Source organism: Sinohyriopsis cumingii, chromosome 2 (assembly GCF_028554795.1).
Source record: "Sinohyriopsis cumingii isolate HCF-2022 chromosome 2, ASM2855479v2, whole genome shotgun sequence".
NCBI lineage: Eukaryota > Metazoa > Mollusca > Bivalvia > Unionida > Unionidae > Sinohyriopsis > Sinohyriopsis cumingii.
The window spans coordinates 155758289-155785197 of NC_142962.1; the positions used below are offsets into that span (position 1 = coordinate 155758289).

Consider the following 26909-nt stretch of genomic DNA (forward strand, 5'->3'; position numbering starts at 1 on the left):
ACTAAGACCAACATTTGGTACATTAACACAAGCCACACTATCTGGTAGGTTGGTATAAATGTGATCAATAAGAGTGCTTCATTTTTCTGTTACCCTTGTGGGCTCATTTACCAGCTGGACTAGGCATAATGATTCAATAAATTCCATCCATTTTTTTTCCATATTTGAGTATTGAGAAGGTCCTTATTTATATCGCTGAGTATATATTTTTCTTTCTCTTGTGCAAGAACATTTTCCATTAGTTTCAAAAAGTTATCATTCCAAATTTCTTTGGAGAAAGGTGGCCTATAAATGAAGCCAGTTGCATTATTTTGAGAAATTTCCACCCAAATACTCTCAATTTCATGTGACTCCGAGTCAGGTCACCTTTCTGCATGTACTTCTTCCCTAATGTATATAACAAGACCTCCCCCTGCTGTCTCTCTGTAACTGCATAATGGTTTATTGTAGCCTTGACAGTGAAATGGATTATCATTGTGGTTAGCATTTAATTTGGTTTCAGTTTGTCCTAAAACATGTATATTATTTTCTTTGGAAGACAACATTAAATTAATCTGGTCTATTTCATGGTCTATGTCATGGGTTCTAAAGCTTGATTACCCATTTCAAAATTGTACTGTAATTTCAACTACATTCCAAGTGCAATTACCTCTCCTTACTGCACTAAAAATGAAATTCTATAGTATCTTTTTGATAATTGCAATTGAAAGGTTTCATATTCTTTCTACATTATGATTCCAAACATCCAATGACAGAACAGAAACACACTTGCAGATGTCAGCATGCTGCTCCCTCACCGCTGAAATCAAATGTACTTCATGTAGAATTGATACAGATAAATCCAGTCATTATCACAAAATTTAGTAGAATCTACAAAAATACCAAAATCTATTCATTCCAGACTAAATGGAAAAGTTGTTGCAATGCACATTCATTCACAATATGGCTATAAATTTCAATTTTAAGTAGACCAAAATGCCATTTTCTTTCAAAAGCATTGTCTAGTGCACTACTAAATTCCAATTTTATCTGGGCAGAGTTATGTGCGCATTATTAATGTTGAGTAATGATGAATCTGCACTTCTGTGTTTAGTTTGGAATACAGTATACATTTAGTTACTTTGTTTCTTGTTGTGTATTTTTTGTTTATATAACTAAACCTTAGGTAGAAAAGAAAATGAGCATATAATAAAAAGGTTACTGCATTTGTATGGGAAGATATGAACTCGTTTTGTCAGATGGATATTCTGTACTCCCAAGGTCATGCAGTATATCTATCCGAAAAACTCTTTCATATTTTCCCATACAAATGCAGTAACCTATATTACTACACCCTTCAAACAGAAGATCACTGTGGTCTACATCTTATGTTTTACTAACATGGGTTAAGTATAAGTGGTCATGATAACATAGATTCATCCATGCAAGACATATAAAGATTCTAGCTTAATGAGAGGGACTTTTTTGCAGTTGGAAGCATGAATAAATGTTGTTCATTGTAAACTTTTCATATTAATAACTGTACCTGTATGTTGTGGTATATTACCTGCATCAGGTCAGATGTGTATTGTACATGTGAATGAGTATAGAAATTTGATATTAGTGGACTACATGCACTATGCTTGTCATGTGAAGCCTCACTTCTTGTGGCTAATCAAGGTAATTATTGATGCATGAACAATTATTGTACTGTTGCATGTCACTCCAAGCTTTCACAAAGTCAGTGATTTTAACCATGCAAAATCTGGCTGCTAGGGATAGACAGTGATACTAGTTTGTGCAGCAAATTTTAAGAAACAATGTTTTAAAACATATACAGAAACAACATTTATCTGTGGTTTTTATCAGTTCATTATAGTACTTCTACATTGTTATGTGTGTATGAGAGAGAGAGAGAGAGAGAGTCTGTCTGTGTGTGTGTGTGTAAGCAGATAGGTGATTTCACAGTATGTCAGCACAATACTGACAATATAGCGCCAATTGAAAGGTAACATTTCAAATTTTGAAATGATAGCAAGTTAAAATGTAAAGACTGCAAAATATATTTAGCTAGAAAAGAGCCCCAGATTTTAGTCTGAACTTTCTGTATACTTATTTTCTGTATGTGGACAGTGGCTACTGGAGACCAGTAAAAGTAGAGGTGAAATATGTAAATGTTGATTACACTCTGGTTATCACAGTAAGGATTTAAAAAAACTGGAAACAATTATATGATATTTTCCTGCATTGGTAAAATGTATGCTTCAGCTTATATGTGAATTCCTACTAAATTTAATAACACTACAGCACAGATATATAGAGAAATTGCCAACAATATCTGCCATGAATGTAAAGGAATCTTCAACATTCATTAACTAGGTATACAAATTGTTGACCTCTAGATCAACCATCATGATCAAGAACTTACTAAATGACTTTTTACAGCTGAGTAATGAGATACTTTGATTATTTTGTAATGAAAACCATTTTGGCATTTTGATGATGTACAGCACCTGACATGAAATGTATATTTGGTATTTGGTTTTAACGTCATCATTGTTACAATGGAAGCACTTACAAAGCACTTGATGTTCAATGCCTGACATGCAATTTCATTTTGGTATTCAGCTTTACTGTCTTCATTGTTACATACAGTTATAATGCATGTGACAGTTATTGTCATGATATTCAACTGTATTTTGACTTGCAATTCCTTTCTATGCTTGCATAACACTCAGCTGTAGGCTGACTTCCAGTTACTTGCTATACTTGCATGACATTCAGCTGTAGGCTGACTTCCAGTTACTTGCTATACTTGCATGACATTCAGCTGTAGGCTGACTTCCAGTTACTTGCTATACTTGCATGACATTTAGCTGTACGTTGACTGGCAATTCCTTGCTATACTTACATTAAATTCAGCTGTATGTTTACTTGCAGTTCCTTTTTATCCTTACATGACATTCAGCTGTATGTTTACTCGCAATACCTTGCTATCCTTACACGACATTCAGCTGTGTGTTGACTTGTAATTCTTTGTTATACTTTCAAAGAGCAAGATTTTATTGAAAGTTTTCATGGAGATGCTTCACTGCATTGTTCTTTTATGTGACAGCAAAGTTCAGATATTTAGTGCTGTTTCAAAACTTAAGATGGGAAATATGAGTGATTGACTTTATTGTGGAAATGCAGCCTGATTACCATTTTTAGTGGTAAGTGTACCAAAGGAATGAAAATACTTTTAAGACATGTGCTAAACAGTGAATACAGTTAAAATAGGGGATATATTATAACACTTTTCTTCCTACTTTTAAATTTAGTATTATTTTTATACCATATAGAGAGTCCCAATCCTTTTTCAGCTTTAAGGAGTAACAGTGTCCATATTTACAAAATCCTAGATGCAGCCCAATGGGGACAGTGTGTTGGTTTGGATGGACTGAAATTTAGATAATCACTGCTCATTTAATAATAGTTCTGCTATATTTACATTTAAATGATTATTTTGTGCTCATATTTTCAGTGACAGTGGATTTAGTGTAATTGAGTCCCCAGTGCCATCAGCAAGAACCTCAGAGTAAGTGCCTTGAAAGTTATTCCAGTAGGAAAACTGAACATTGGATCACAGTGTCTCATTATTTTTATAGTACATGTAATGTTGCACATCAGCCTATTTATCATATCAGTAAACCTGTTGCAACAGTTACATTATTAATGTTGTCAGATAATAGTGAAACACAGGTAATAATGTAACACAGATACTGTGCCAAGCATTATTGTATAGAGGAAGCATAGATATTGCTAAAAATTTGTAAATGTTTTTTTTTTCTAGATTTGCATAATGCATTAGCAGTATTAAATGATTTACAAATAATAACATAAAATATTAACCAAAATTACACAGAAATTGAAATATTAGTTACACTTATAATGACCCCAGAAACTATTTTCCCCCCACCAAGTCTGTCTTTTGTTTTTCACACTAGGTAAGCATAAAATTCACTGTGTACTGATTTCACAAAAGGAATTAAAACAATTCTGTAGCATAAATGATTCCAGTATAGCTAACAGTGGACAATGGAATTTGAAGATTTTCTAATACTTTCAAAAATTATTACCAGTAGGAATGAGAAATTTAATCAATGGGTGCATCTTAATTTGAGTATTCCATCTGTCCATATCACTCCCAAGAAGCTTGTTAGCAAGGTTGATTTACTTGGCATAGAAAAAATGAACTTTTGCTGGCATGTTTGTGTTAGTATATAAATGGCCTAATTAGATTGTCATGCCATTACATGGAATTTTTTCATTTTTTATTTATTTTTGAACTTAAGCTTTTTTGACAAAAACTTTTTAGCAAAACCCCATGTTAGCATGATTCCCTTGTTAGCAAAACCCTTGTTAGCATGATTCCCTTGTTAGCAAAACCCTTGTTAGCATGATTCCCTTGTTAGCATGATTAAGCAAAAACTGCTTTAGGTAGACCAGTTTGTTAATAAAATTTGGTAGGCATGTTTGTATTCATATGTAGATGAACTGGTTAGATTTTCAGGACATTACAACAGTTTTTCACCTTTCTTAAATTTTTAAAATATCTTTTTGACTTTTCAAGAAAAACCTTAGCATGATTAAGCAAAAATCACCCGAGGATGATGAAAGAAATTTGGATGGCGTATTTGTATTCATATGCAATGACCTGATTTTTTTTGGTAGGCCATTATACATTTTTTTTGCAACCTTAAATTTTAGTTATCTTTTTTTTATGTATACTTTCTTTCACAAAAACCTTGGTAACATGAGTAAGCAAAAACCAAATTGAGGCAGACAAATGAAATCTGGTTGGTTAGATAAAACATGATTAGAGTTGCATGCTGTTACATGATTTTTGTGAAACCCACATTGGTGAAAAAATGAGGAAAAACAGTCATTTTTCCAGTGACTTCAGTAGTTTGCAAAGATTTGGGTAAAGTTGTAGTCATTTGTACATATTTCCTAAACTCTTTTATGGATTTTGTTTATATTTGCCATGAATCATTATGATACTAAGTAAATTAGTTAGGCAGAATGTTGGTTTGCCCCTTTGACTTTGGCATGACCATTATAGAATATATGCATTAAAGTTGTGGTTGAAGATTTTATATTTGCTCATAGTCCATGAACCCGTTGATGGGTATGGTTCATTCTTGAGACGATTAATTAAGAAGCTGCTGCAATTCAATCAGACATGTTGGTTTGCCCCTTGTGGTTAAGGGCATAGCAATAAAAATTTTGCTTTTAAGGTCTTGATTAAAGTTTTTTCATTTGCTTGTATTTTCTGAACCTTATAATCAACTTTTTTTTCTTACATGGGTTGAATCATTAGGAAGCTAAGATGGTCCATTCTGCAACATGCCCCATGCCCTGTGACCCGCAGTCACAGAACATTACCTTAAGGTTTTGTTTAAAGTTTTTTCATTTATTTATATTTCCTATATCACTCTCTTGATTTTCTTCATAACTTGGATGAATATTAAGAAGCTTTGGCAATATGTTATGTAACATGTTAACCTTGAGTTCAAGGTCATGTTTTACAGCAATTGTGGGTATGTCATGCAGGCCTTCATGTTCAGATTTGCTACAATTTTGGTCTCGATGGGGGAAGGCCATTTGTGCTCTGCAAACACAGCTCTTGTTCAAGGGTTTCTTACAAATTGTATCATATTTGCAAAATGAAAAAAGCTTATTGTCTTAGCCAATATGGTGCTGATTTTACAGACAGTGGGCTCATTTTCATTTTGGCTGGCTTGTACAGTCTGTCTCTCCATCCCTACATCTGGCATCAACACTGAAGTTAGGATTTGTATTTAGGTCTTTTTTTCAGACACTGTTTCTTGTGAAGTTTCATAACTTTATATGTAAATGTCTATTAGTTATTAGTGATACAGACATGCATGCTAAATGCAGAGAAGAAATTTTGTAGGAAATTATTTCATAGTTTCAACCAATCCAGTGGCCTAGTGGTTAGTACATCCACCTTGGATGCGGGAGGTTACAGGTTCGAACCCTGGCAGAGTCATACCAAAGACATAAAAATGGTACTAACAGCTGCCTCGCTAGGTGCTCAGCATTAAGAGGTTAGTGTTAGGACTGGTCAGCCTGGTGTCAGGATAATGTGACTGGGTGGGACATCATTGCTACATGTCTGTAGCATGATGCCCCAGTGCTAGACATCACTATAAACTGCCACACTGCAGACATCATAACGATATGACTGAAATTGTTTTTAAAAATCCAAATCACACACACACATTTCATAGTTTCATGCAAATGATATTTTGAAGAAAACAATATAATTTATCATGAGTGATTTAATTATGGATTTGAGTTGTATTTTTCTGTCTGAAATAAAGTTCATACATGTATATTTCCTCAGGGTTGTTGAGAAAATAATAGCCCAGACTGTGATAGAGAAGTTGTTTGGGGATGACAGCTTTCTTTTAGGAGCCAGCCTGGATGCAACCCTCAGAGAGGATCCAGTGCCAGGTCAGTGGTTTTTGGAAGGCATGATATAGTTAAATTTTGGTTAATAAATCTAAAAATATTCAGTTTCATCATTTATCCATACATTCAGATTCTAATCATACTAGATGAGTTTCATTTATTATACAGCCATTTTTTGTCTGATCCAGGTGTCTACTTGAAGTGTAAGTTTTCCTTTATGAAATCTAATACACATTTACAAACACTGGAAGGTTTGCTAGTCAGTGTTTTGATAATATGTACAATTTATACTTCACAAAACTCATATGGTGTGACATGACTTCCACATATCTTTCATCTTGGATATGAAAATCAATCAGATTAAGCATCTGGCAGTCAGGTAAGATTTGAAATAACTTGCAGTTGAGTTTAGATGGCTAGCCTGGAGTTTTTGATGGATTGCCAAGGCAGTTGGTAAATATTAGGGTCATCACATGAGGTTGTACAAATCCTGGTAGCTCATTTTTTTTAATGGATTGCTTTGAAACTTGATGCATATTATTATCATCATCTAAAAATGTACACATTGACAAATCTTTGTGCTTCCTTGTTTTTTGCAAGAGTTACTACCCATTGTGACTTGGTGCAGTGCATGACAGCGTTTTGTGAATGCAACAACTTTAGCAGTTTTTAGTGGATTGCTGTGAAACTTAGCTTATATTATCATCTTCATCAGAAGAGATGAATATTGACCAATCATGGTACTGGCCTATTTTCACAGGAGTTCTGCCCTTTGTTTGACTATTTACTTCTCTTCATCATAGGGTAAGGGTGGATTGCTTACCAGTCATCATGCTTTTGTTTTGATGGTTGCAGACATAGGGAGGCTTTATGCCGCAACTAAGTGAGCTGTTTGAATGATGCCAAGTATTTGAGTCCATAGTGTTTTCAAGGTTTTATGGTACTTGGATTAGTCGCTATTTGAAACCCAGCTGAAGTTAATTTTGCCATTTGATTGATCGTCGGCTTTAAAACTTTTCTTTTGCAGACACAACTCCAAGGCAGAGAGTGAACCATGTAAACAGGTAGGGTTTCCATCAACAAAATTGATAATGTTTCAGCTTGATATCTGAAAAGCAAATAGCAAAAACAACATTGTTAACTCATTGCTGCAGATTTAGAATTGAAATTGACATAATTAAAGCAAAATCCTTTCTCATTTTAAGCATTTTAACATCAAATAAAGAAATTTGAGAGCAAATTTTTTTAAAGATGAACAGTCAGTCATAAGTACTATTTGAAAAGACTATGTTGGGCCTATACTGAGTGAATGGATTGGAATTAGTAGCCATTGTCTCAGTATTTTCTTTACGTTAATACATTACTTGTTCTCAGCATTTCGCTATCAGCAGTATACAGAATGTTGTTAAATAACACAAGCAATATCAGATATCATCATGGCATCACATTTCAAGCAAACAAAGTGTCCACTTGCTTTTCTGACAATGTTGAATTATTGATGTTTTAATATCTGGAAGTTTTTAATATTTGTCACAAATGTTAAAGAATTGAGAATTTAGAAAGAAAATAGAGTAAAGATTGTTACTGAAGCTTTTGGACAAAATATAAGATAAACATTTGCTTATTAAGCAGCTAATTATTTTATGAGTTATAGAACCAGCCGATGTGTTGTGGTATATAAAATAATGTATTTAAAAGAATGAAGTTTGCTGATTGACAGAAGTAATTGCCAGAAAAGATTAATGTAATTTTTCAGAAGAAACCTATGATTTGTGTGAAATATTAGGCTTGAACCCAAACTGTTTTCATATTATCGCTGCTGCTTCATTGGTACTTCTGGATGTAATCGGGAGATCTCAGAGGACCCGATTTTATAGTGGGTAACTAAAGAGAAAAAGGAGCCACACAACTTATCATTTTCATTGTTTTAAAAGTTTCCTATTGGATAGATTATTCATAGGATTTATGCTTGATTTGCCATTAGCAGTCTGTGCACTATAGAAAAAGACACACCTGGTGGAAAAAGACCTAAATAAGATATGCCTGAGCTCTTTCTCACCCATCATATCAACTACTATGGCTAAATTTGTTTTTAATTTTAGGAATAAGTTGTCTTGCAAGTTTTAGACATTTTACATATCAGTACCATTATTTTTCCTCATGCTTGTTTAAAAAAATGGGTATCAGATAGCTTAATTGTTGTTGTTGTTGTTGGGTTTAACGCCATTTTTCAGCACACGATAGGCTATGCATGGTGGCCAGTATTAATGGGGGAGGAAGAACAATGGAAAACCCCGAGAAGAACCACCGACCCACGAGAAGCTACTGGCAAGCTTTCTCACATACCCACATTGGCCGAATCCTGGACTCGAACCCACGCCGACAGAGGTGAGATGGCAGTGATCCGTAACGGAGAGCGCTTTAGACCACTCTGCCACTCGGGGCTCCTTCAGATAGCGTAATAAAATTCTGCATAATGATTGTCTAAGCAGCACTGTTAATGACAAAAATCTGTCATCAGTTTCAACACATAATGTATAATGAATAGTTCTTGACATTCTAGATGATTTCAGTTATTAAAGGTTAGGGATGAAAAATGTAGTGATTTTGTACTAAAAAGGTTACATATATTCTGTTTTTTTTTCTTCTTCAAATTGGGAACATCTAACCAGACAAAACCAAAGCAAAGAATGGGGTTACATGATCACTATCTGTTAAGTGTTGTGTTTTGCTACAGTAACTGGATAATTTATCATTTGTTTTCCAAATATTGATTGATTGTATTACAAGTGGATTTCTCTACACCTTGACAATGATACAGCTGGTCAAGGAAACATTTTCTTTTAAAACCAAAAAATATTTAACTTGAGATTTCAGTAATACTGCGAGGGACCACATTATTTCATAAAATATGTTTGAAAATTAAAGTGTATGAAGGAGAAGTAGGTTTGAAAATTTACTTCCCTTCTCTATGGCATGTATCACACAGTACACACACACACCTTTCTTATAAACATTTGCCAGACATGCCCTTCTGAATGAAGAAGGACAAATGATACCAATTTTATGTATGTTCAATAATATTGATTAAAGCTTTGAGAAATTCAACATTTGTTTAATATTTTGTATTGACTGGAAGCCTCTGTAATGGTCCTGGATTACCTACCTTTTCAGACTCCTATTGCAGTGTGCACTGAAATTTATTTAGATTAGGATATACACTACATAGCTTCCTACTGAGAGACCTTTTAGATATGCCAAAAGTCTTGGAAGGAAACTTTTATTCTTTTATGTAAATTGTTATCAGTTTGTCTTTGCAGCAGGCTTCTAAATTGAAATATCTTCCTTAGTATCTTCAGAATGGTAAATGCAAGACAACATTGTTTTGGCAGGCAGTTTCATTGAAAATGCTGTGGACTATCAAAAATCATTATGAAAGTAAACTTTGATTTTAGATCATAGGCAAGTAATATTTTTTATAAGCTATGGAATCAGTCTGTGTGGTGATATGTTCATAGGTCATGGGCAAGTAATTATTTTGTGAGCTATGGAACCAGTCTGTATGGTGATATATTCAGTACTGTGTTTAAAAGAATGGTCACTGATTTGCTGAAAGCAAAAAGTTTAAGAAAGTAATGTAATTTTTCAGAAGAACCTACATGTTGGTAAAAACTACACAAAAGTAGGCATGAACTTAAAACTACTTTCATTTTAATGCTGTTGCTCCACAGATACTGCTGGATGGAAATGGTGAGATTTCACTGGCCAGTTTTTATAATGGGCACTAAAAGGGAATGTTTTTGAAAACAAGTGACACAGGATAACATTTGCATTGTTTTACAAGTTTCCTTTTGGATAGCTAATTCGTAGGAGTTGCTGGTAGTGCCACAAAAGTACTGTAATTTGCCCCAAAAATAACATTTTGGTCCATGGAAATTGAATGAGTTGTATGTGCCCACTTATAATTTCAGTCTGTTTTTACTGTTTTAGAGTTGCATATACCCAAGAGGTTTACAATAAATACGCAGAAAAGAGATACTTTAGTATGCAGATTCTATTTTCATTTGATCATTTACAAAAAAGGAAAGAACACGTACATTAATAATTGCCTTTATGCATCAAAACCATGCTCATTATAAATATATACAAAAAAGTGTATGTAATTAGCTGTATGTACATTTGTATGTGTATTGAAACATAACTATTGGAAAAATGAATAATATAAAATGAAAACTAAGAATTAAAGCTAGAATGGGATTTTTGTCTCTAGTGATAGCAGTGACCATGAGATGCTGCCTGTCAAAGAAAGAATTCAGAAGTTTGAATCTGTACAGAAACCTACCACTACCTCTAGATCCAAAGGACAAAAACCAAAGCCAAGCCCTAAACCTGCCAGTTTACAGGGGATAATTACACAGGTCAGTTGATTGTGTGTGTGTGTGTTTGTGTGTGTGTGTGTGCATGTGCACGCGTGCATGTGTGTGTGTGTGCGCGCGCGCGCGCGCGTGTGTGTGTGTGTGTGTGTGTGTGTGTGTGTGTGTGTGTGTGTGTGTGCAAATGTCACATTCAGAATGTAATGATGTTTCTAGAAGTATGTTAAGGGACAAGGTTATAGATTCAAAGTCATGAGATGGGGACATTTATCACAGTGGAGAATAATAGATCTTGATTTTTTTTTATAGCTCAGCTGGTCATAGGATGGGGTGGGGTATATTGTGCAATATGATTTTTTCATTCTTTCAACAGTAGTAGTGATATTATTTTTAAGTCATAATGTAAAACCGTAGATTCATATACCTCCACATGCTGTTTTGTTTTACCTAAAAATAGTATTCCCCAGTGTTTTGGACAGTTAGAGGCATACAGACCATTACCTAAAAATAGTATGCCCCAGCCTTTTGGACAGTTACAAGTATATGAATCATTACCTGAAAATGATATACCCCAACCTGTTGGGCAGTTAGAAGCATTACAAATCATTATCGAAAACTAGTATTCCCCAACCTGTTGGGCAGTTACAGGCATTACAAATCATTATCGAAAACTAGTATTCCCCAACCTGTTGGGCAGTTAGAGGCATACACATGATTATCTAAATATAGTATTCCCCAGCCTCTTGGGCAGTTAGATCCTTACACATGATTATCTAAATATAGTATTCCCCAGCCTCTTGGGCAGTTAGAGGCATACACATGATTATCTAAATATAGTATTTCCCAACCTGTTGGGCAGTTAGAGGCATTACAAATCATTATCGAAAACTAGTATTCCCCAACCTGTTGGGCAGTTAGAGGCATACACATGATTATCTAAATATAGTATTCCCCAGCCTCTTGGGCAGTTAGATCCTTACACATGATTATCTAAATATAGTATTCCCCAGCCTGTTGGGCAGTTAGAGGCATACACATGATTATCAAAATATATTATTCCCCAGCCTGTTGGGCAGTTAGAGGCATACACATGATTATCTAAATATAGTATTCCCCAGCCTGTTGGGCAGTTAGAGGCATACCATGATTATCTAAATATAGTATTCCCCAGCCTGTTGGGCAGTTAGATCCATACACATGATTATCTAAATATAGTATTCCCCAGCCTGTTGGGCAGTTAGATCCATACACATGATTATCTAAATATAGTATTCCCCAGCCTGTTGGGCAGTTAGAGGCATACCATGATTATCTAAATATAGTATTCCCCAGCCTGTTGGGCAGTTAGAGGCATACACATGATTATCTAAATATAGTATTCCCCAGCCTGTTGGGCAGTTAGATCCATACACATGATTATCTAAATATAGTATTCCCCAGCCTGGGCAGTTAGATCCATACACATGATTATCTAAATATAGTATTCCCCAGCCTGTTGGGCAGTTAGAGGCATACACATGATTATCTAAATATAGTATTCCCCAGCCTGTTGGGCAGTTAAGGTATACACATGATTATCTAAATATAGTATTCCCCAGCCTATTGGGCAATTATAGGCATACACATGATTATCTAAATAGAGTATTTTCCAGCCTATAGGGAAATTAGAGTTATACAAATCAGTATCGAAATATAGTATTTTCCAGCCTATTGGGCAGTTAGAGGTATACAAATCAGTATCTAAATATAGTATTTTCCAGCCTATTGGGCAGTTAGAGGTATACAAATCAATGCCTAAAAATTTATTATTTTCCAGCCTATTGGGCAATTAGAGGTATACAAATCAATACCCAAATATAGTATTTTCCAGCCTATTGGGCAATTAGAGGCATACAAATCACTATCTATAGTATTTTCCAGCCTATTGGGCAATTAGAGGTATACAAATCAATACCTAAAAATTTATTATTTTCCAGCCTATTGGGCAATTAGAGGTATATAAATCAATACCCAGATATAGTATTTTCCAGCCTATTGGGCAATTAGAGGTATATAAATCAATATCTAAATATAGTATTTTCCAGCCTATTGGGCAATTAGAGGTATACATATCAATATCTAAATATAGTATTTTACAGCCTAGTGGGCAGTTGGAGGCATTACAGATCTTTGTTATTGACACTGAACTTAAAGGTTTTTGTATGTTAGGGGGCAGTATCTCAAAATGACCAAGAGAAGAGCAAACAAGAAGATGTGACATCTAATGGAAGAACAACTGAAGGGATCAGGTCAGTGAAATATAAGTCTGTTTTAAGTTATCCTGGAATAGTCTACATAATAGAAAAGTATATGTTGTGAGGAATTAATGTACAATTATGTCGAATATATGTTAGAATTTAAATTGCACATAGAATTAGATACAGTGATAAATTTGAAGGACTGTGAAATATGGGCTTCAAAAATTTGCTTTGGGGAGGGGAAGGAGAAGAGATGAATGCCATAGAAACTTGTTTTATTAATGAAATTTGGATGAAAATTTACTTCTACAGTTATAGTCAGTTTCTTAATGATTGTTTTTTTTGTGCTTTTGTTTAATTTGCCTCTAGTGGTAGTCCCTTTCTTTATTGATTTTATTGCTTTTGTGCAATTTACCTCTTCAGTTGTAGTCACTTTCTTGATGACCACTGGTGGCCTAAGTGGTTAGAGCATCCGCCTCGGATGTGGGAGGTCGCAGGTTCGAACCCCCTGCTGAGTCATACCAAAGACTTATAAAAATTGTGCTAGCAGCTGTCTTGCTTGGTACTTAGCATTAAGAGGTTAGTGTTAGGATTGGTCAGCCTCGTGTCAGGATAATGTGACAGGGTAGAACATGATGCTCCATGTCTCTGGCACGATGCCCAGTGCCAGACTTCACTATCAACTGCCACTCTGCAAATATCATAGAGATATGACTGGAAAATTGTTAAAGCTACATTAAAAATCCAAATTACACTCACCTTCTTGATGAGGGCAACAAAAAAAATGAGTTTCCGGTCAGCTGTCCATCCCTGTTTTTCATTGCTGATCCTAGCAATTTATTCCCTTAGGGTTAAAAAATAAATAATTTTATTTTAAAAAAAACAATTCCCAAAATTGATGTTGGCATCTAATTGAGCTGGTTTAGCCCAGTACTTAAGTGCTTAGTACATTACATGTGCTAATTATTATATATAATATATAGTTTTTAGAAAAGAGAATAAATTCCTACCTACCTACCTATATTTTTTTTGTGTGGCCTGATTGATCATATTGCATTTGTCTAATTTACCTCTAGAGGCATAGTTATTGTGGCCAGTGTAATTGATGAAGGAAGAACCCAGGAAAACCCTGGTAAGAACCACTGACCCATGGGAAGTTACTGTCAGATTTCTTGCATACCCACATGGGCCAAGCCTGAGACCCAGACCCATGCAAACAGAGGTGAGATGGTAGAGATCAGTAAAGAATTTAGACCACTTGACTACCCAGGGCCCCCCTTTACAGTTGTAGTTCCTTGATGATTGCTTTTGTATAATTTGCATCTTTAGTTGTAATCACTTTCTTGATTGATTTTGTTGCTTTTGTATAATTTCAGAGAATCTGGCAGAAATGAGGGATCCGAGTTTGAAAAAGTGAGGAGGAACTCCGATACATTGTCCAGTGTAAGAAAATGTTCAAGTCTCTTGCATCATTTCACCAATAAAAGCTTTTTTGATTTGTACTATTGAGGACTAGTGAATCAAACATCAAGATCTCTCATGCCATTTGAGTACTTTTTTTTGTTGTTGTGATAAAAATCACTAATTTACTTCTTTACCACTTGGTCATGTAGGACTAAAATGTTTGCACATTTAAAAATTCAGATGTGTATTGGAACTCTCAAAATAATGCTTGAACCTTCAGATTTTATTCAAACTCTTCATTTTCTGGCAAATATTTGAATATAGCAAACAGTGTATGTTTCTCATATTATAAAATAATTGGGATTTTTTTTTCTTTATCTCACCATTTCTAAACACCTGACCAATGTACACCTCCCAAACAGTGAACCTTAATTTGGAATGTGTGTCATGCCAGTGTCCACCCACAGTGGAACACATTTTTGCAGAGTACATCAACCTACAAACTGCAAGTCATATTTGTTATCCTTTATTTTAAAACCTTTTACAGAACTTTATTGTATTTTACCTTTTAACTTTCATCTTGGAAGAGAATTTTTTAAAAAATATGTTCAGAAGGGTTTATTTTGTGGAAGATCTTAGCGATATTTATCCTTTAATAAAAGATTTGACTTTTATTTGAAGGACTTAATTTTTTTTTTATTTGCAGGGGTTTGTCATCCTAAAAGTTTTCCTAATATTTTCTCATATTTTAATAGAATTAAACTTTAATCTGGCACTATATAGCCAGGATTGTGCTGATGTACTGTTATACTTTCTCTCTTTCTCTCTCTCTCTCTCTCATGAAAAACATTACCTGTTCTGGCTGATTGCAAGATATAGGTGTAACTTTCTGAATACAGTGGTGGTTCTATCCATTTTGAGAGTTTATGAAAAACCAGTTAATTTTGGCTGGATTTGCATGTGGGGTGAGTCTTGATTGGTGTATGACCTCTACTAGTTCAAATGACTCGTAGAAACCTGTCTTAAAATTTGACTCAAGGACATGTATTTATATATAATCAGGATGGATACATACATACATGCATTCATACATACATACATACAAACATACATACATACATACATACATACATACATACACACACATGAAGTACATTAAAAAGAGATGAAAGGTAAACATGTTAAAGCTAAGAAAAAAGTATTTAAAAAAAAAACAACAAAAAAAACCAAACTAAAGACAAAGGATAAAACACTTTCAATATATTGGTCAAAATTTGTTTCATAGGTTTCATTCCTTCGAAATGTCCAATAATTCTTCTGGTGGTCCATAATCATAAAGGTTCTTCACTGAGTTCACACAAAGAAACTTCCATCTCACAGGGTATTCAATTGAAAAACAAAATTTTGATTGCAAATTATTTCTCTCTAGGAATACCCGATCACATTACAAATAAGCCATCCACACCTCCTTGCAAGAGCGAGTACCCTCATTGATGCATCACTCAAGCTTAAACTGAAGAACATCTGGTATATTGATAGTCACCTAACTCTGACAAGGAGAGGTAATAGTAGTATCTGGGAAGAGTTGTTTCCCACAGATACTATTTTTAGCATCAAAGTTGCAATTTGCATTGAAATTCATCTATCTGGGGGAGCTGGATGCAGGAGGTTGCAGCAGTTTATATCTGATCTTAATGTGATTGGGTAAGTATTGGTGAAACACAATTATTGATAAAAATGTATTTTCTATGTATTAACTTGTTCTCATTTTGGATCCATGTTAGCTGTATACTAGCTTATCTGTTTCAGTTCTCTTGGTAAGTGCCTTTGATGTCGTTACTGATTAGTCTCTGGGATTAATTTGGGATTAATTGATTCATTTGGGTACTAGGCAAGATTTCTTTATGTAACATCAAAACTCTGGGTGAGGTGGGATGGAGGGGAGTATTTGTTATTAGTCATCAGTGATAATTCATATCCATTTACTGTTTTTAGTACAAGAGACCGCTAGGCCCTCCTAACAGACGGTCTCCAAGCCGAAAGTTCCGACTTAGTGTAGGAGAGGATGAAGAAGGGGAGGATGAGGAAGACAAGCCAGAAGATGAATCCATAACACCTCTTCCTCTAAATGGGTCTCAGGGTCAGAAGAAACATGGTTTGTCTCAGTTCAGTCATTTTTGTCAAGTTAATCTTGGTGGAAAGTGAGATGTTACTGTCACTTTTCTGATGGAAGCTGCAGCAGTAGTGGCCATGGCAACAGTTTTGATTAAAGTTTTTCATTTGCATATTTTTCCTAAACCCTTTTGTAGATTGTCATCGTACTTGGTGTTGATCATTATGAAGCTAATACAGTTCATTCTGTGACATGCTTGCTTGCCCATATTACCTTGGCCAAGGTCAGGGTTAAGGTTTGTTAAGGTTTTGCTTAATTTGTTTTAGTTTTTTAATATTTTCAAAATCCTCATCATCCTTGGAATCAATCATCATGTCGCTAAGACAGTGAATTGAGCAACACACTTGCTTACCCACATCACTTTGGATTAATGCCACAGTCATAAAAAATGTATGTTATGGCATTAGTTAAAGGTCTTCATTTGTTTATATTTCCTTACTCCTTGATGGATTCTCATCATATTTGGAGTGAATTATTATGAAGTTAAGACCATTCAGTGACAAACTCACTCACCCATAACCTTGGTGTCAGGCTCACAGTTATAGTAGATTTGCATTAGGTTTTGATTGCTGTTTTTTTTCCTTCCCATTTGCTTATATTTCCTAATGCCCTTGATGGACTTTTTTTGCATTTGGATTAATCATTATGAAGCTAACACAATTCATTTGGTGTCAAGTACACTCACAGCTTTGTTACTGGATGTCTTTAGGTAGTCCACTTTTCTATGCAAATCTTACAATTTAGTAATTTTGTAAAACCATGAATACATGTGCTGGTTGTTTTAAACTGTCAAATTGCTTTAAGAATACTTAGGAATAGTTCTAGTGTCAAGTTGTTATTGTGGGCTAAACACTATTTTTCATTACATGATAGGTTATACATGGCATCTAGTATAAGTGGTGGAGGAAGAACCCAGGAAAACCCTTGGAAGAACCACTGTTCTGTTGGTAGCTACTTTCCAGCTTTCTCACATTCCCATGTAGGCCAAGCCACAAGCAGTGTACCTCAGCTGGTTCATTACTGTTGTCATTGTTTCACCAACAATTTTCTATAGTTCATGGTTAAATATATAATTGAAATAAATATATTAAATGTCTAAAAAGCCCATATTAAGAATAATTACTTTAAGTACACATTGTGAATTTATGGGACAGTCTGTTGTCTGTCCTCCATTGTCCATCCATCTGTTTGCACAGGTTTGTTGCTGCTACTCCTAAATTACGTAGAGGATTGCCATGACACTTGTTATGTATATTTAATTTATAGTATGTGTTTAACTTTTGTCCTTGAATGTAAGCTGCAAACAATGTGTTTATGTAGCAACAGTTCAAGGCCAGTCTTGTTTATGCGTAGACTATTTTTTTCCAGTGCAAATCTTCACATTCTATTACAATGTATGTCAAGTGAAAATGTATATAAATAAGGATAAACAACATAATTGGAGTTCAGAACTATTGAAATACATTTGGAACATTCTGTATATTTGGATTTGTGATAGGACATTTAGAATTATTTTGGATTTAATTCACAATACTGTCTCTCTTGAAAGTTTCACATCGTATTGTAAAGAAATACTTGAATTAATTGTTATATTTTAGCAAACATTACTGTAGAAACCTTTTTAGCTACTAGTATCCCCATAAAGTGAAATGAAAGTAGTTTTTTTTTTGTATCATCTTTCATTAGATAATAATACAGAGGAGGATATAAAAAACAACCAGTCCAAAACTCGGATAGCATTTCTTGACGTTCATCGTATCAGTGATACTGAACAGCCCACTTCCTCTCCTGAAAAGTCTCCGACTAACAGCCGTAAACCATTCATCCCTCTGCTTGACCTCTCTACCCTTCACCAGCATGTGGAAAGCCATGGTAAGCATTTTAACAACTTGGTAATGTAAATTCACCATTTTCTTCACCAGATGTTACCCATTCAAAATCCTTAGAAGTATGACCACTACCACAAATTCCACCCCAGGCTAGTTTTTAGCCGTAGAAAAGCTTAAGTCATCTGTCCACATAAATGGAGTCAGATAAGAGTGATCTGCCATTGAATAGAGAGATTGGTGCCAGATTCCATCCATAATTAAAATCCTACTTAGTAACATTCATGCTACGAAGCATGCTTTATGAGAGACAAAGCTGTTTTCGCTTGGTGGCATTTTTCTGATGGGAGTAAGACTGATGAGTCTTCTCACATAGGGAAGTATACTCCATCCATATTTATATCACCTTTTTTAAAATTTTATTTGAGATAAGGGGGCCTCGAGTGGCCGAGTGGTCTAAAGCGCTCTCCGTTACGGATCAGTGCCATCTCACCTCAGCCTGCGTGGATTCGAGTCGGTATGTGAGAAAGCTTGCCAGTAGCTTCTCGTGGGTCGGTGGTTCTTTCCGAGGTTTTCCCGGGTTCTTTCTTCACCATTAATACTGACCGCCATGTATAGCCTATCGTGTGCTGAAAAATGGCGTTAAACACTACAACAACTACAGCAACATTTTTTGAGACAAAGTTTCTGACGTTATTGGTCCTGCTCACCATGTGATGTAAATTTTGGCATCATTTTGGTTACCTGCCCTTTGGTAAGTAGTTTCATTAAAATAATGTGTATTTGACCTAGAATTTAATTCCGTCCCTAACTGTCTTACGTTACGTACAAGAAAAGGCCATGCTCGTAATTACTATAAATGTTTGTGTTGGTTGTTAATATCTTCACAGTAAGTTTAATTGTCACTTGACTGATTTACACCTGTATAGCAGATATTGTAACCTTTACCTTTTGACCATAAGCCTTCACAGGATAATAGAAATAAATACAAAAAGTCCAGGGTTGTTTTAGATTGAGATATTCAAATCAGATTCAGTGAAGTTGGTCAGGGAACCAGACCAAATTACAGGATTACCTCAAACACTTTAAAATCTTTCTGTCTTTTTCATGCAAATGATTTTGTTTTTATAAATGTCATTATCATCCAATAGACCAAACACATGGAAGTGAAAGAGGCCATGTTTCTTACAAGGTTGAAACAGATGGTGGAACATTCTGATTTTTAACCTGAAAGAAAAAAGCAGGAAAGTCAGCAGTGACATTTATTGAATAACATGTTAATTTGATTTGAGTATTGCTGCTGTGTGAAATATCCCCACCCCACCTCAATGACTACAAAGAATTTGAGATCTATAAAGTTGCAGTTGACTTGCATGAGGATTGGAACTACAGTGTCTGAAACTGAAATGGAAGTCATTAAAGTCAAAGTGTACTATGCAAACCTTTTAGGTGAACATACTTTTCCATTCATCACAACAGTTCACTCTTGAAAACTTTGCAAATGCATGTTTTCCAAGTTGACAACGTGATATTTCATGACTGACAATTAGTCCAACTTGTGGAAAGATATTGACTTCCCTACCAGGTAGGTCTGGTTATGGTTGGTAGGTCTTATTCAGGCTCTTGTTTTGCTGTATGTATTTGCAGGTGGAAACACAGTGGGCCAGGACTAAGTGCTCTGAGTGCAACTGTGTTGGCTGTGGATAATCATGCTACATGCTTGGCTCAAATTCGACTCCTACATGCAATATTTGCACATGATGGAGAGAATCTATGGTGTACCTTCTTTTCCATGTAGTACACATGGACTAACTATTGAGAAGGCAGAAAAATGCACCACCACACCACCTCAGTGAACATCTTTTTAACTGGCAGAATTTTTAAAGCAGTTTTTAAAAAAAATATCAATTAGACCATTTCATCGCAAGCATCACATACACACCTCTAGTTCTGTCTTCCCAATCAGAACAGATCTTTGACAGTACCTCCTTTAGGACTAATTTCAAATAGGTATGGCTACCCATTTAGACAGGCAATGGCATTCGGGATTGATTAGTATTGGTCAGTGCCAGCTCTAACATGACTTCAACTGATGCAGGGTGCGATTGGTTATAGCAATCACATATCCCCATAGTTTTTTCAGCATAGTGAGCCCAATACTAGAATAAAGGAAATAATGGCCCTGTAACATCACAACTGGACTAAAAAAAAATGATGCCATTTGGTTATAGTCAACAGTAAATCCCATGTGGACATTATGTATGCATGAGTGGATTGGTTATGGTTGTTTATATATTGGATATCACAGCACTGGCATTGGCATCAAGGAATGCATGGCCTTTCTCCAGTATAAAGCCATGATGGACCCAGTGCCATACCCTCCCTCATTTCCTTGGAGAAATCAAACAAACAGAAAGGTATATAGTGCAATATAAGATATCTCTTCCCTATCTCATGATTTTAATATCATGATTGTAATTCCTTTCTGACATGCCCTTTGGAGGAATTCAACATTTTCTCGTAACAAGAGACAGTGTCCTGCTGGTCTGTTGATGATGCAGACAGTTTTGAAGGGCCTCAGCACTGTGTTATATGCTCCTGGCCCATTGTAACATTATCCATCACCACAGATGTCTCAAGAGACTTGCACAACACAGGCTAGCAGAAGAATCAATACCAGGATTGTACTCACTTAATCCACAGCAAATAAACAAATCTGAATTGCTAGAAAAAAGATTAACAGACATTTTAAACATTTGATATTTCAAAATACCTTAACAGCCAACACAACTTTTTTTAAATAATTTGACCAATCACTAGCTGTGGCAGTCATGACATCTCTACAGTACAAGTGTACTACCTAGATCATCTGATGTTTTCCTTACCCACAGCTTATAAAATAATGTTGATGTGAACTTGGCAGTTCAGTCTTGAATGAAAATGTACATGTACACATGCGACGTGGCCTCACCTTTAAAGTGCATTCTGTAGTTTCAGAATACCAATCGTAAGAATATTGTTGTTGTTGTTGTTGTTATTCTAGGGTTTAACGCCATTTTTCAGCACAAGATAGGCTATACATGGCGGCCAGTATAACTGGTGGAGGAAGAACCCTGGAAAACCCAGGGAAGAACCACTGACCCATGAGAAGCTACTGACAGGTTTTCCCATGGTCCCATGCTTGCCGAGCCTTGGACTCGAACCCACGCAGACAGAGGTGAGATGGCAGTGATCCGGAACGGTGAGCGCTTTAGACCACTCGGCCACTCGGTGCCCCTAAGAATATTGTCATTGACCCATGTGACTCAAATAAAAACTATATTATAAAATATGTAATATAGATATCTGTAATAGGAGTCACTACTCTAACCCACTTATTTAACAATATTTTAAACTGTTTCATGTACCTAAGGTGATTAGAGATGGTAGCCTTCTACAGAGTAATGGGTAATGATCTCCACCTCTTAACTTTTCTCATAAGGTTTCCTTATCAGGTAATGTATTCTAAAAAGAAACTAGGTTTCAAAGTAAAATATGGTTCTTTTAGATAATTAATCATAATATGGTGATACCTCCCAACCTGCCCTCAGTTACACCTTAAATTGACATAATGCATTTTTGCTCCAATGGTAACTGAAGTATGGATGTGATTCAGTGCCAGTCTCTCAGTTCAGTAGGATTAACTCCTATCTATATGGCTAGACAAGTTTTAACTTTGTTTATAATAGCTAAAGTGAGATTGTGAGGGCTGGATTTGCAAGATGGTAGTCAAAGTCCTAAGGTGTTGTGATTGGGTATGTATTATGGATGAGACATATTACTTCAAATCTTGTGTTTTTTGTCCGGTACAAATCACAGATTTAAAGATCCAACATACAATGATTCTTCTGTGAAAAGAATAGAACTCTACCCCAGAGTGCAAATTCAGGTACAAAAAAAGATGCAACATATTGAAATTTATTTCATCCTGAAATGGATAGTGAAAATTTTAATTGGCTGAGTGAATTTTGAATCATATACCTGACCAGTCAGGAGCTATCTTTGAGACAGGTAACCAGTACTTAAAACTTGTTTTGCCAGTATATTGCTGATTGCAGTCATTTTGAATCACCATTGTGAAACTGTAGATAAGTTGTTTTTAGTGTATAATGTTCCCATGTCTGTCCTTAAATTTGTCTCTACATTCATTGGTCTGTTACCTTTTTCGTTTCTGAGAAATAACTTCTGTTTTACACCATCTGTTTTTACGAGACCTTCTAGATGACTTACACTTCAAGTAAGAATGAAGCCTATTGATTTTGGGGTCAAAAGGTGTAAAGTCAAGTCACTGACTGAAAGAACAAAAAGTGATTTCTCCAGAATAACATTTGTTCTGTGTGACAAATTACACCAAACTTTGTGGACGGCTTGCACTTGGGGTATGGAAGAACCCTATAAAGTTTTAGGGTCTAGAGTTCAAAATTAGTTTACTTATTAAAAGAAATGATTTTGCAGATAATGTTTTATATCACAGATCAGGACTAACTTTTGTGAATGGTTTGTGTTTGGAATAAGAAAGAAGCCTATTGGCTTGGGGTTAAAGATCATTGTCACTGACCGGGAAATAAAAATTGTTTCGGCACTTCTGTTTGGGACCATGTACCTTCACCAATGTGGATGGCTTACACTTTGGGTAAGAAAGAGGCCTAATGATTTCAGGGTCAAAATATTAAATGTCAAGGTCACATTGAGTGAAAGAAGAGTTTAAAAAAATCCATAACTTTGTTTCTAAACTGCTTACCTTAACAAACCTTTGTGGAGTTCTTGCACATGAGGGTAAGAAATAGGCCTGTTAATATTGGGGCCAAAAGGTCAGAGATCAAGGGAATTGTGGCTTGAAAGAAAAATGGTCAGTGCATGATAACTTTTATTCTAGAGTGAGTTTCAAGATAAAACTTTGGATGGTTTGCACTTAGGTTAAGAAAGAAACAAAAGATAGATTTGGGAGTACAAGGTCATGATTAGTTTAATACAAAAATAAGTCATGGTTTCTGCGCGGTAATTTTTGTTCAAAGCTACATAACCTTCATTAAGACCTACTAACCAGTAATCTCCAAAGTCAAGCATGCCCTTCTGGTGTCAGCATAGAGAACTATTAAGTATAAAATGGGCCAATGACCTAGCATTAATGATACTCTTGTTCAGTTTAGTTGCAGTCATTCAGATGCTGTAAATGTTAGAGCATTATGCAAAAAAGTGCTTCCTAGTGGTTACAGAACAGTAGTCTAATGGTTTTGAAAGAATAATAGCATAATTGTCTTGATTTGAAGAGAGATTAAATGTAGGCAGAGCCATGCAACCGTGTCTTAAATATGGAAACATAATTTGAATACTAGCATGCATGACCAGGCCAAGTGATTTTATGGTATGGGCCTTTGTCTATCATGGGTCATCTTTTAGATCAATACATGCTATTTCTAATTTCTCCTCACAAATGCTTCAGTTTTAACCACCCTTGGTTTAGAGTCTCCTGACAAAAAGGCTTTCAGATTTGAAATTTTTAAAAAAATAATAGCTAACAGAATTGGATCAGATTAACAGAAAATAGTTTTACATGAAGGTTTTTAATATTGGTGGCATTCTGCCATCAAACTTAGAGACCAATTAGATGGCTTTATCTCAAAAACTACCTAATAGAATTTGGTCAGATCAGACAGAGCATCCTGGCATAAAGGCCTTTATTTTTGTACTGATGATATCAGTCAGCCAAAAAAATATGGCTGCCATTATTAAAACTTGATAAACTTGTAAAGGACTTTTCTCAGCAGCCACTAAACAGAATTTGACAGCAAGCATCCTGGCATGAACACCTTTCAGTTTATATAAATGATGCAATTCATCTTAAAATGTGGTCTCTGTTAATGAAACCAGAAAAACATTTAAAAGGTCATCAAGCATCATAATTAAGATTTCCTGACCAACTGCCTTGTACTTGGGCACAGAGGTAGATGTCATCCAGGTGAGCCTCTTGTTTTCTGTTGCTTCTGAATGGTCATTTGAATGTACCTGATGAAACCTCTGTGTGAGTAGTGGTTTGGCCAGGATGAGGAAAAATGAACAAAGTGCTTAGCCAGCCTATATATAATGGTGGGAAGTATCTCCACACAAATACACTATGCATGCTGTCCATCACACTTTAGTTATAATTTGTGTTTTAGATAAGTTTTAGGCACTGTCATGGATCATCCATGTTCCTTGAACATGTTTCTAATTATATAGGAACTTTATAGAGCACCCATCAGCATATGGTGATATTATGCAAAGGGCAGTTTGATTTTGTCTCCATTCTTTATGAAGTTAAATATTATTATGTAAACAATGTACATGCATTTATCCACATGTCTGCATAGATTAACTTCTGCATTGAGAGACATTGGACTCCTTTTGAAAAATATCTATATTTGATAACCATTTCCTTGATGTGCTCCATTTACTAGATGCCATACCAGCCAGGAAGGGCCAGTCAATGTCCTATCAGAGGATGGCTGAACAAGAAGTTGATGATGAAAAGGAAATAACGTCTCCCAGGTCCAGCAAGCTGAAGAAGAGGTAGTGATCTCAGTTCTCTGGCTTGAGCCAATTACTAAATATAAATTCAGCATTCAACAAATATGATAGCCTGACATCAGGGCTAGTAAAATATTCCAGGACATTAGCCTGTGGCAGATTTTTATTTTATTTTAAATATGTAACTTTGAGTAGTGTGCATTTCCAAAATTTATAATCAGTTGTTGATAATTTAATCTCTTGGAATGACATTTCATGCTTGCCAGAAGAAATTGTTGATAGAGTGCCAACTACATTATTAGTAATTTTACTGATTTACTTAGTATTGTTGAAGCTAAGCTGCAAGTTTAAGCATTAACAAAAACAGTTGTTGTTGTTGTTGTAGGGTTTAACGCCATTTTTCAGCACATGATAGGCTATACATGATGGCCAGTGTTAATGGTGGTGGTAGAACCCTGGAAGACCCCAAAAAGAACCACCGACCCACGAGAAGTTACTGGCAAGCTTTCTCACATACCCACATTAGCTGAATCCGAGACTCGAACCCACGCAGACAGAGGTGAGATGGCAGTGATCCGTAAAGGAGAGCGCTTCAGACCGCTTGGCCACTTGGGGCCCCAAACAAAAACAGTACCAAATAGAACAATCATTATACTTTCTAATTAGCTGACTTAAAAATGACTCTCTGATTGGCTAATGGAAACAGTGTCACATAGAACAATCATCATATATTTTGATTGGCTAATGGAAACAATGAGTCAATCATGCATCACTGACTTTATTTACTGAATCAATGGAGGATTACAATTTTGGATAATAGATTTAATCTTTGATTAATTAATGTGAGTCAAATATTGTCAACTACTGAAGAGCACTTTAATGTCTTGCATGTCAGTCTCCTTTATGAAAAAAATGAATTGCTTTATAATTGTCTGATAGAAGTGATGTGACAGTCCATCATGTTCTTTGAAGTACATGCAATTGTATACCTATTTGGATTACCCTGAAACAATTATAGTAATTTTAGGGCCTATAATTGTAACATTTATATTTGATAGTAGAGGTTGCTTAGTTGATTAGTAACCTGAATGCATAAAATCCTTATTGTTTTTTTGTAAAGAAGTTAATGTGGGTGTGTGAGATTTGGATGTTTAACATAGCTTTAAACATTTTCAGTCATATTGCTGTCATCTGCAGTGTGGCAGTTTATAGTGATGTCTAGTACTGGGGCATCATGCTGCAGACATGTAGCATGATGTCCCACCCAGTCACATTATCCTGACACCTGGCCGACCAGTCCTTATACTAACCTCTGAATGCTGAGCACCCAGCGAGGCAGCTGTTTGTATCATTTTTATAAGGATGACTCAGCCAGGGTTCAAACGTGTAACCTCCCACATCCGAGGTGGATGCTCCAACCACTTGGCCACCAGAGTGGTATGATAAAGAAGTTAATAGAAACTGTTCACTATTGCATGATGGTATTTTTGTGGTCAAATGAAACTTTATGTGGAGCTTAGAGTGTAGGGTGTAATTGGTGCAGAGTATGTATGTCAAATGTAATAGATCCACTGAAGTCGGTCATGGATAAAGTTCTTTACAATTGTAATTTTATTTACTGATTTATGTACGCAATGTATATATCTTAAGAGAGAAAAATTTCCAAGAATACTACAGGTTAAAATATCTTTAACTGGTTGCTAATGCTCACATACATGTAAATTTATTCACCAACCATTTTCTTGTGTACTTGTATTGTTTTTCATGTCCTGGTAATTGAGTGAGCAAGTAACAGTTTTTCTGGAAAACTGAAATTTCCATGAACAAGAAACAAATTTGCTCAGACATGTTTTTTTTTACAATACTGTTCATGAGAGGCACAAAATTGACT

At 35.4% G+C, this 26909-nt stretch overlaps 1 protein-coding gene across 4 annotated transcripts in view; it reads left to right on the forward strand.

Moving 5' to 3' along the window:
• LOC149806165 (protein FAM13B-like) overlaps positions 1-26909 on the forward strand; it is a 154749-nt gene that overhangs the window by 79398 nt on the left and 48442 nt on the right. For 3 of the 4 annotated variants that reach the window (XM_089951076.1, XM_089951075.1, XM_089951078.1), the window contains 9 exons: positions 3503-3556; positions 6392-6501; positions 7487-7523; positions 10730-10877; positions 13041-13120; positions 14446-14512; positions 16469-16628; positions 18333-18518; positions 24949-25060. In XM_089951076.1, the coding sequence (XP_089807202.1) occupies positions 3503-3556; positions 6392-6501; positions 7487-7523; positions 10730-10877; positions 13041-13120; positions 14446-14512; positions 16469-16628; positions 18333-18518; positions 24949-25060 (954 nt within the window). The remainder of the gene's footprint in view (positions 1-3502; positions 3557-6391; positions 6502-7486; positions 7524-10729; positions 10878-13040; positions 13121-14445; positions 14513-16468; positions 16629-18332; positions 18519-24948; positions 25061-26909) is intronic. The other variant, XM_089951077.1, reaches the window with a different exon arrangement.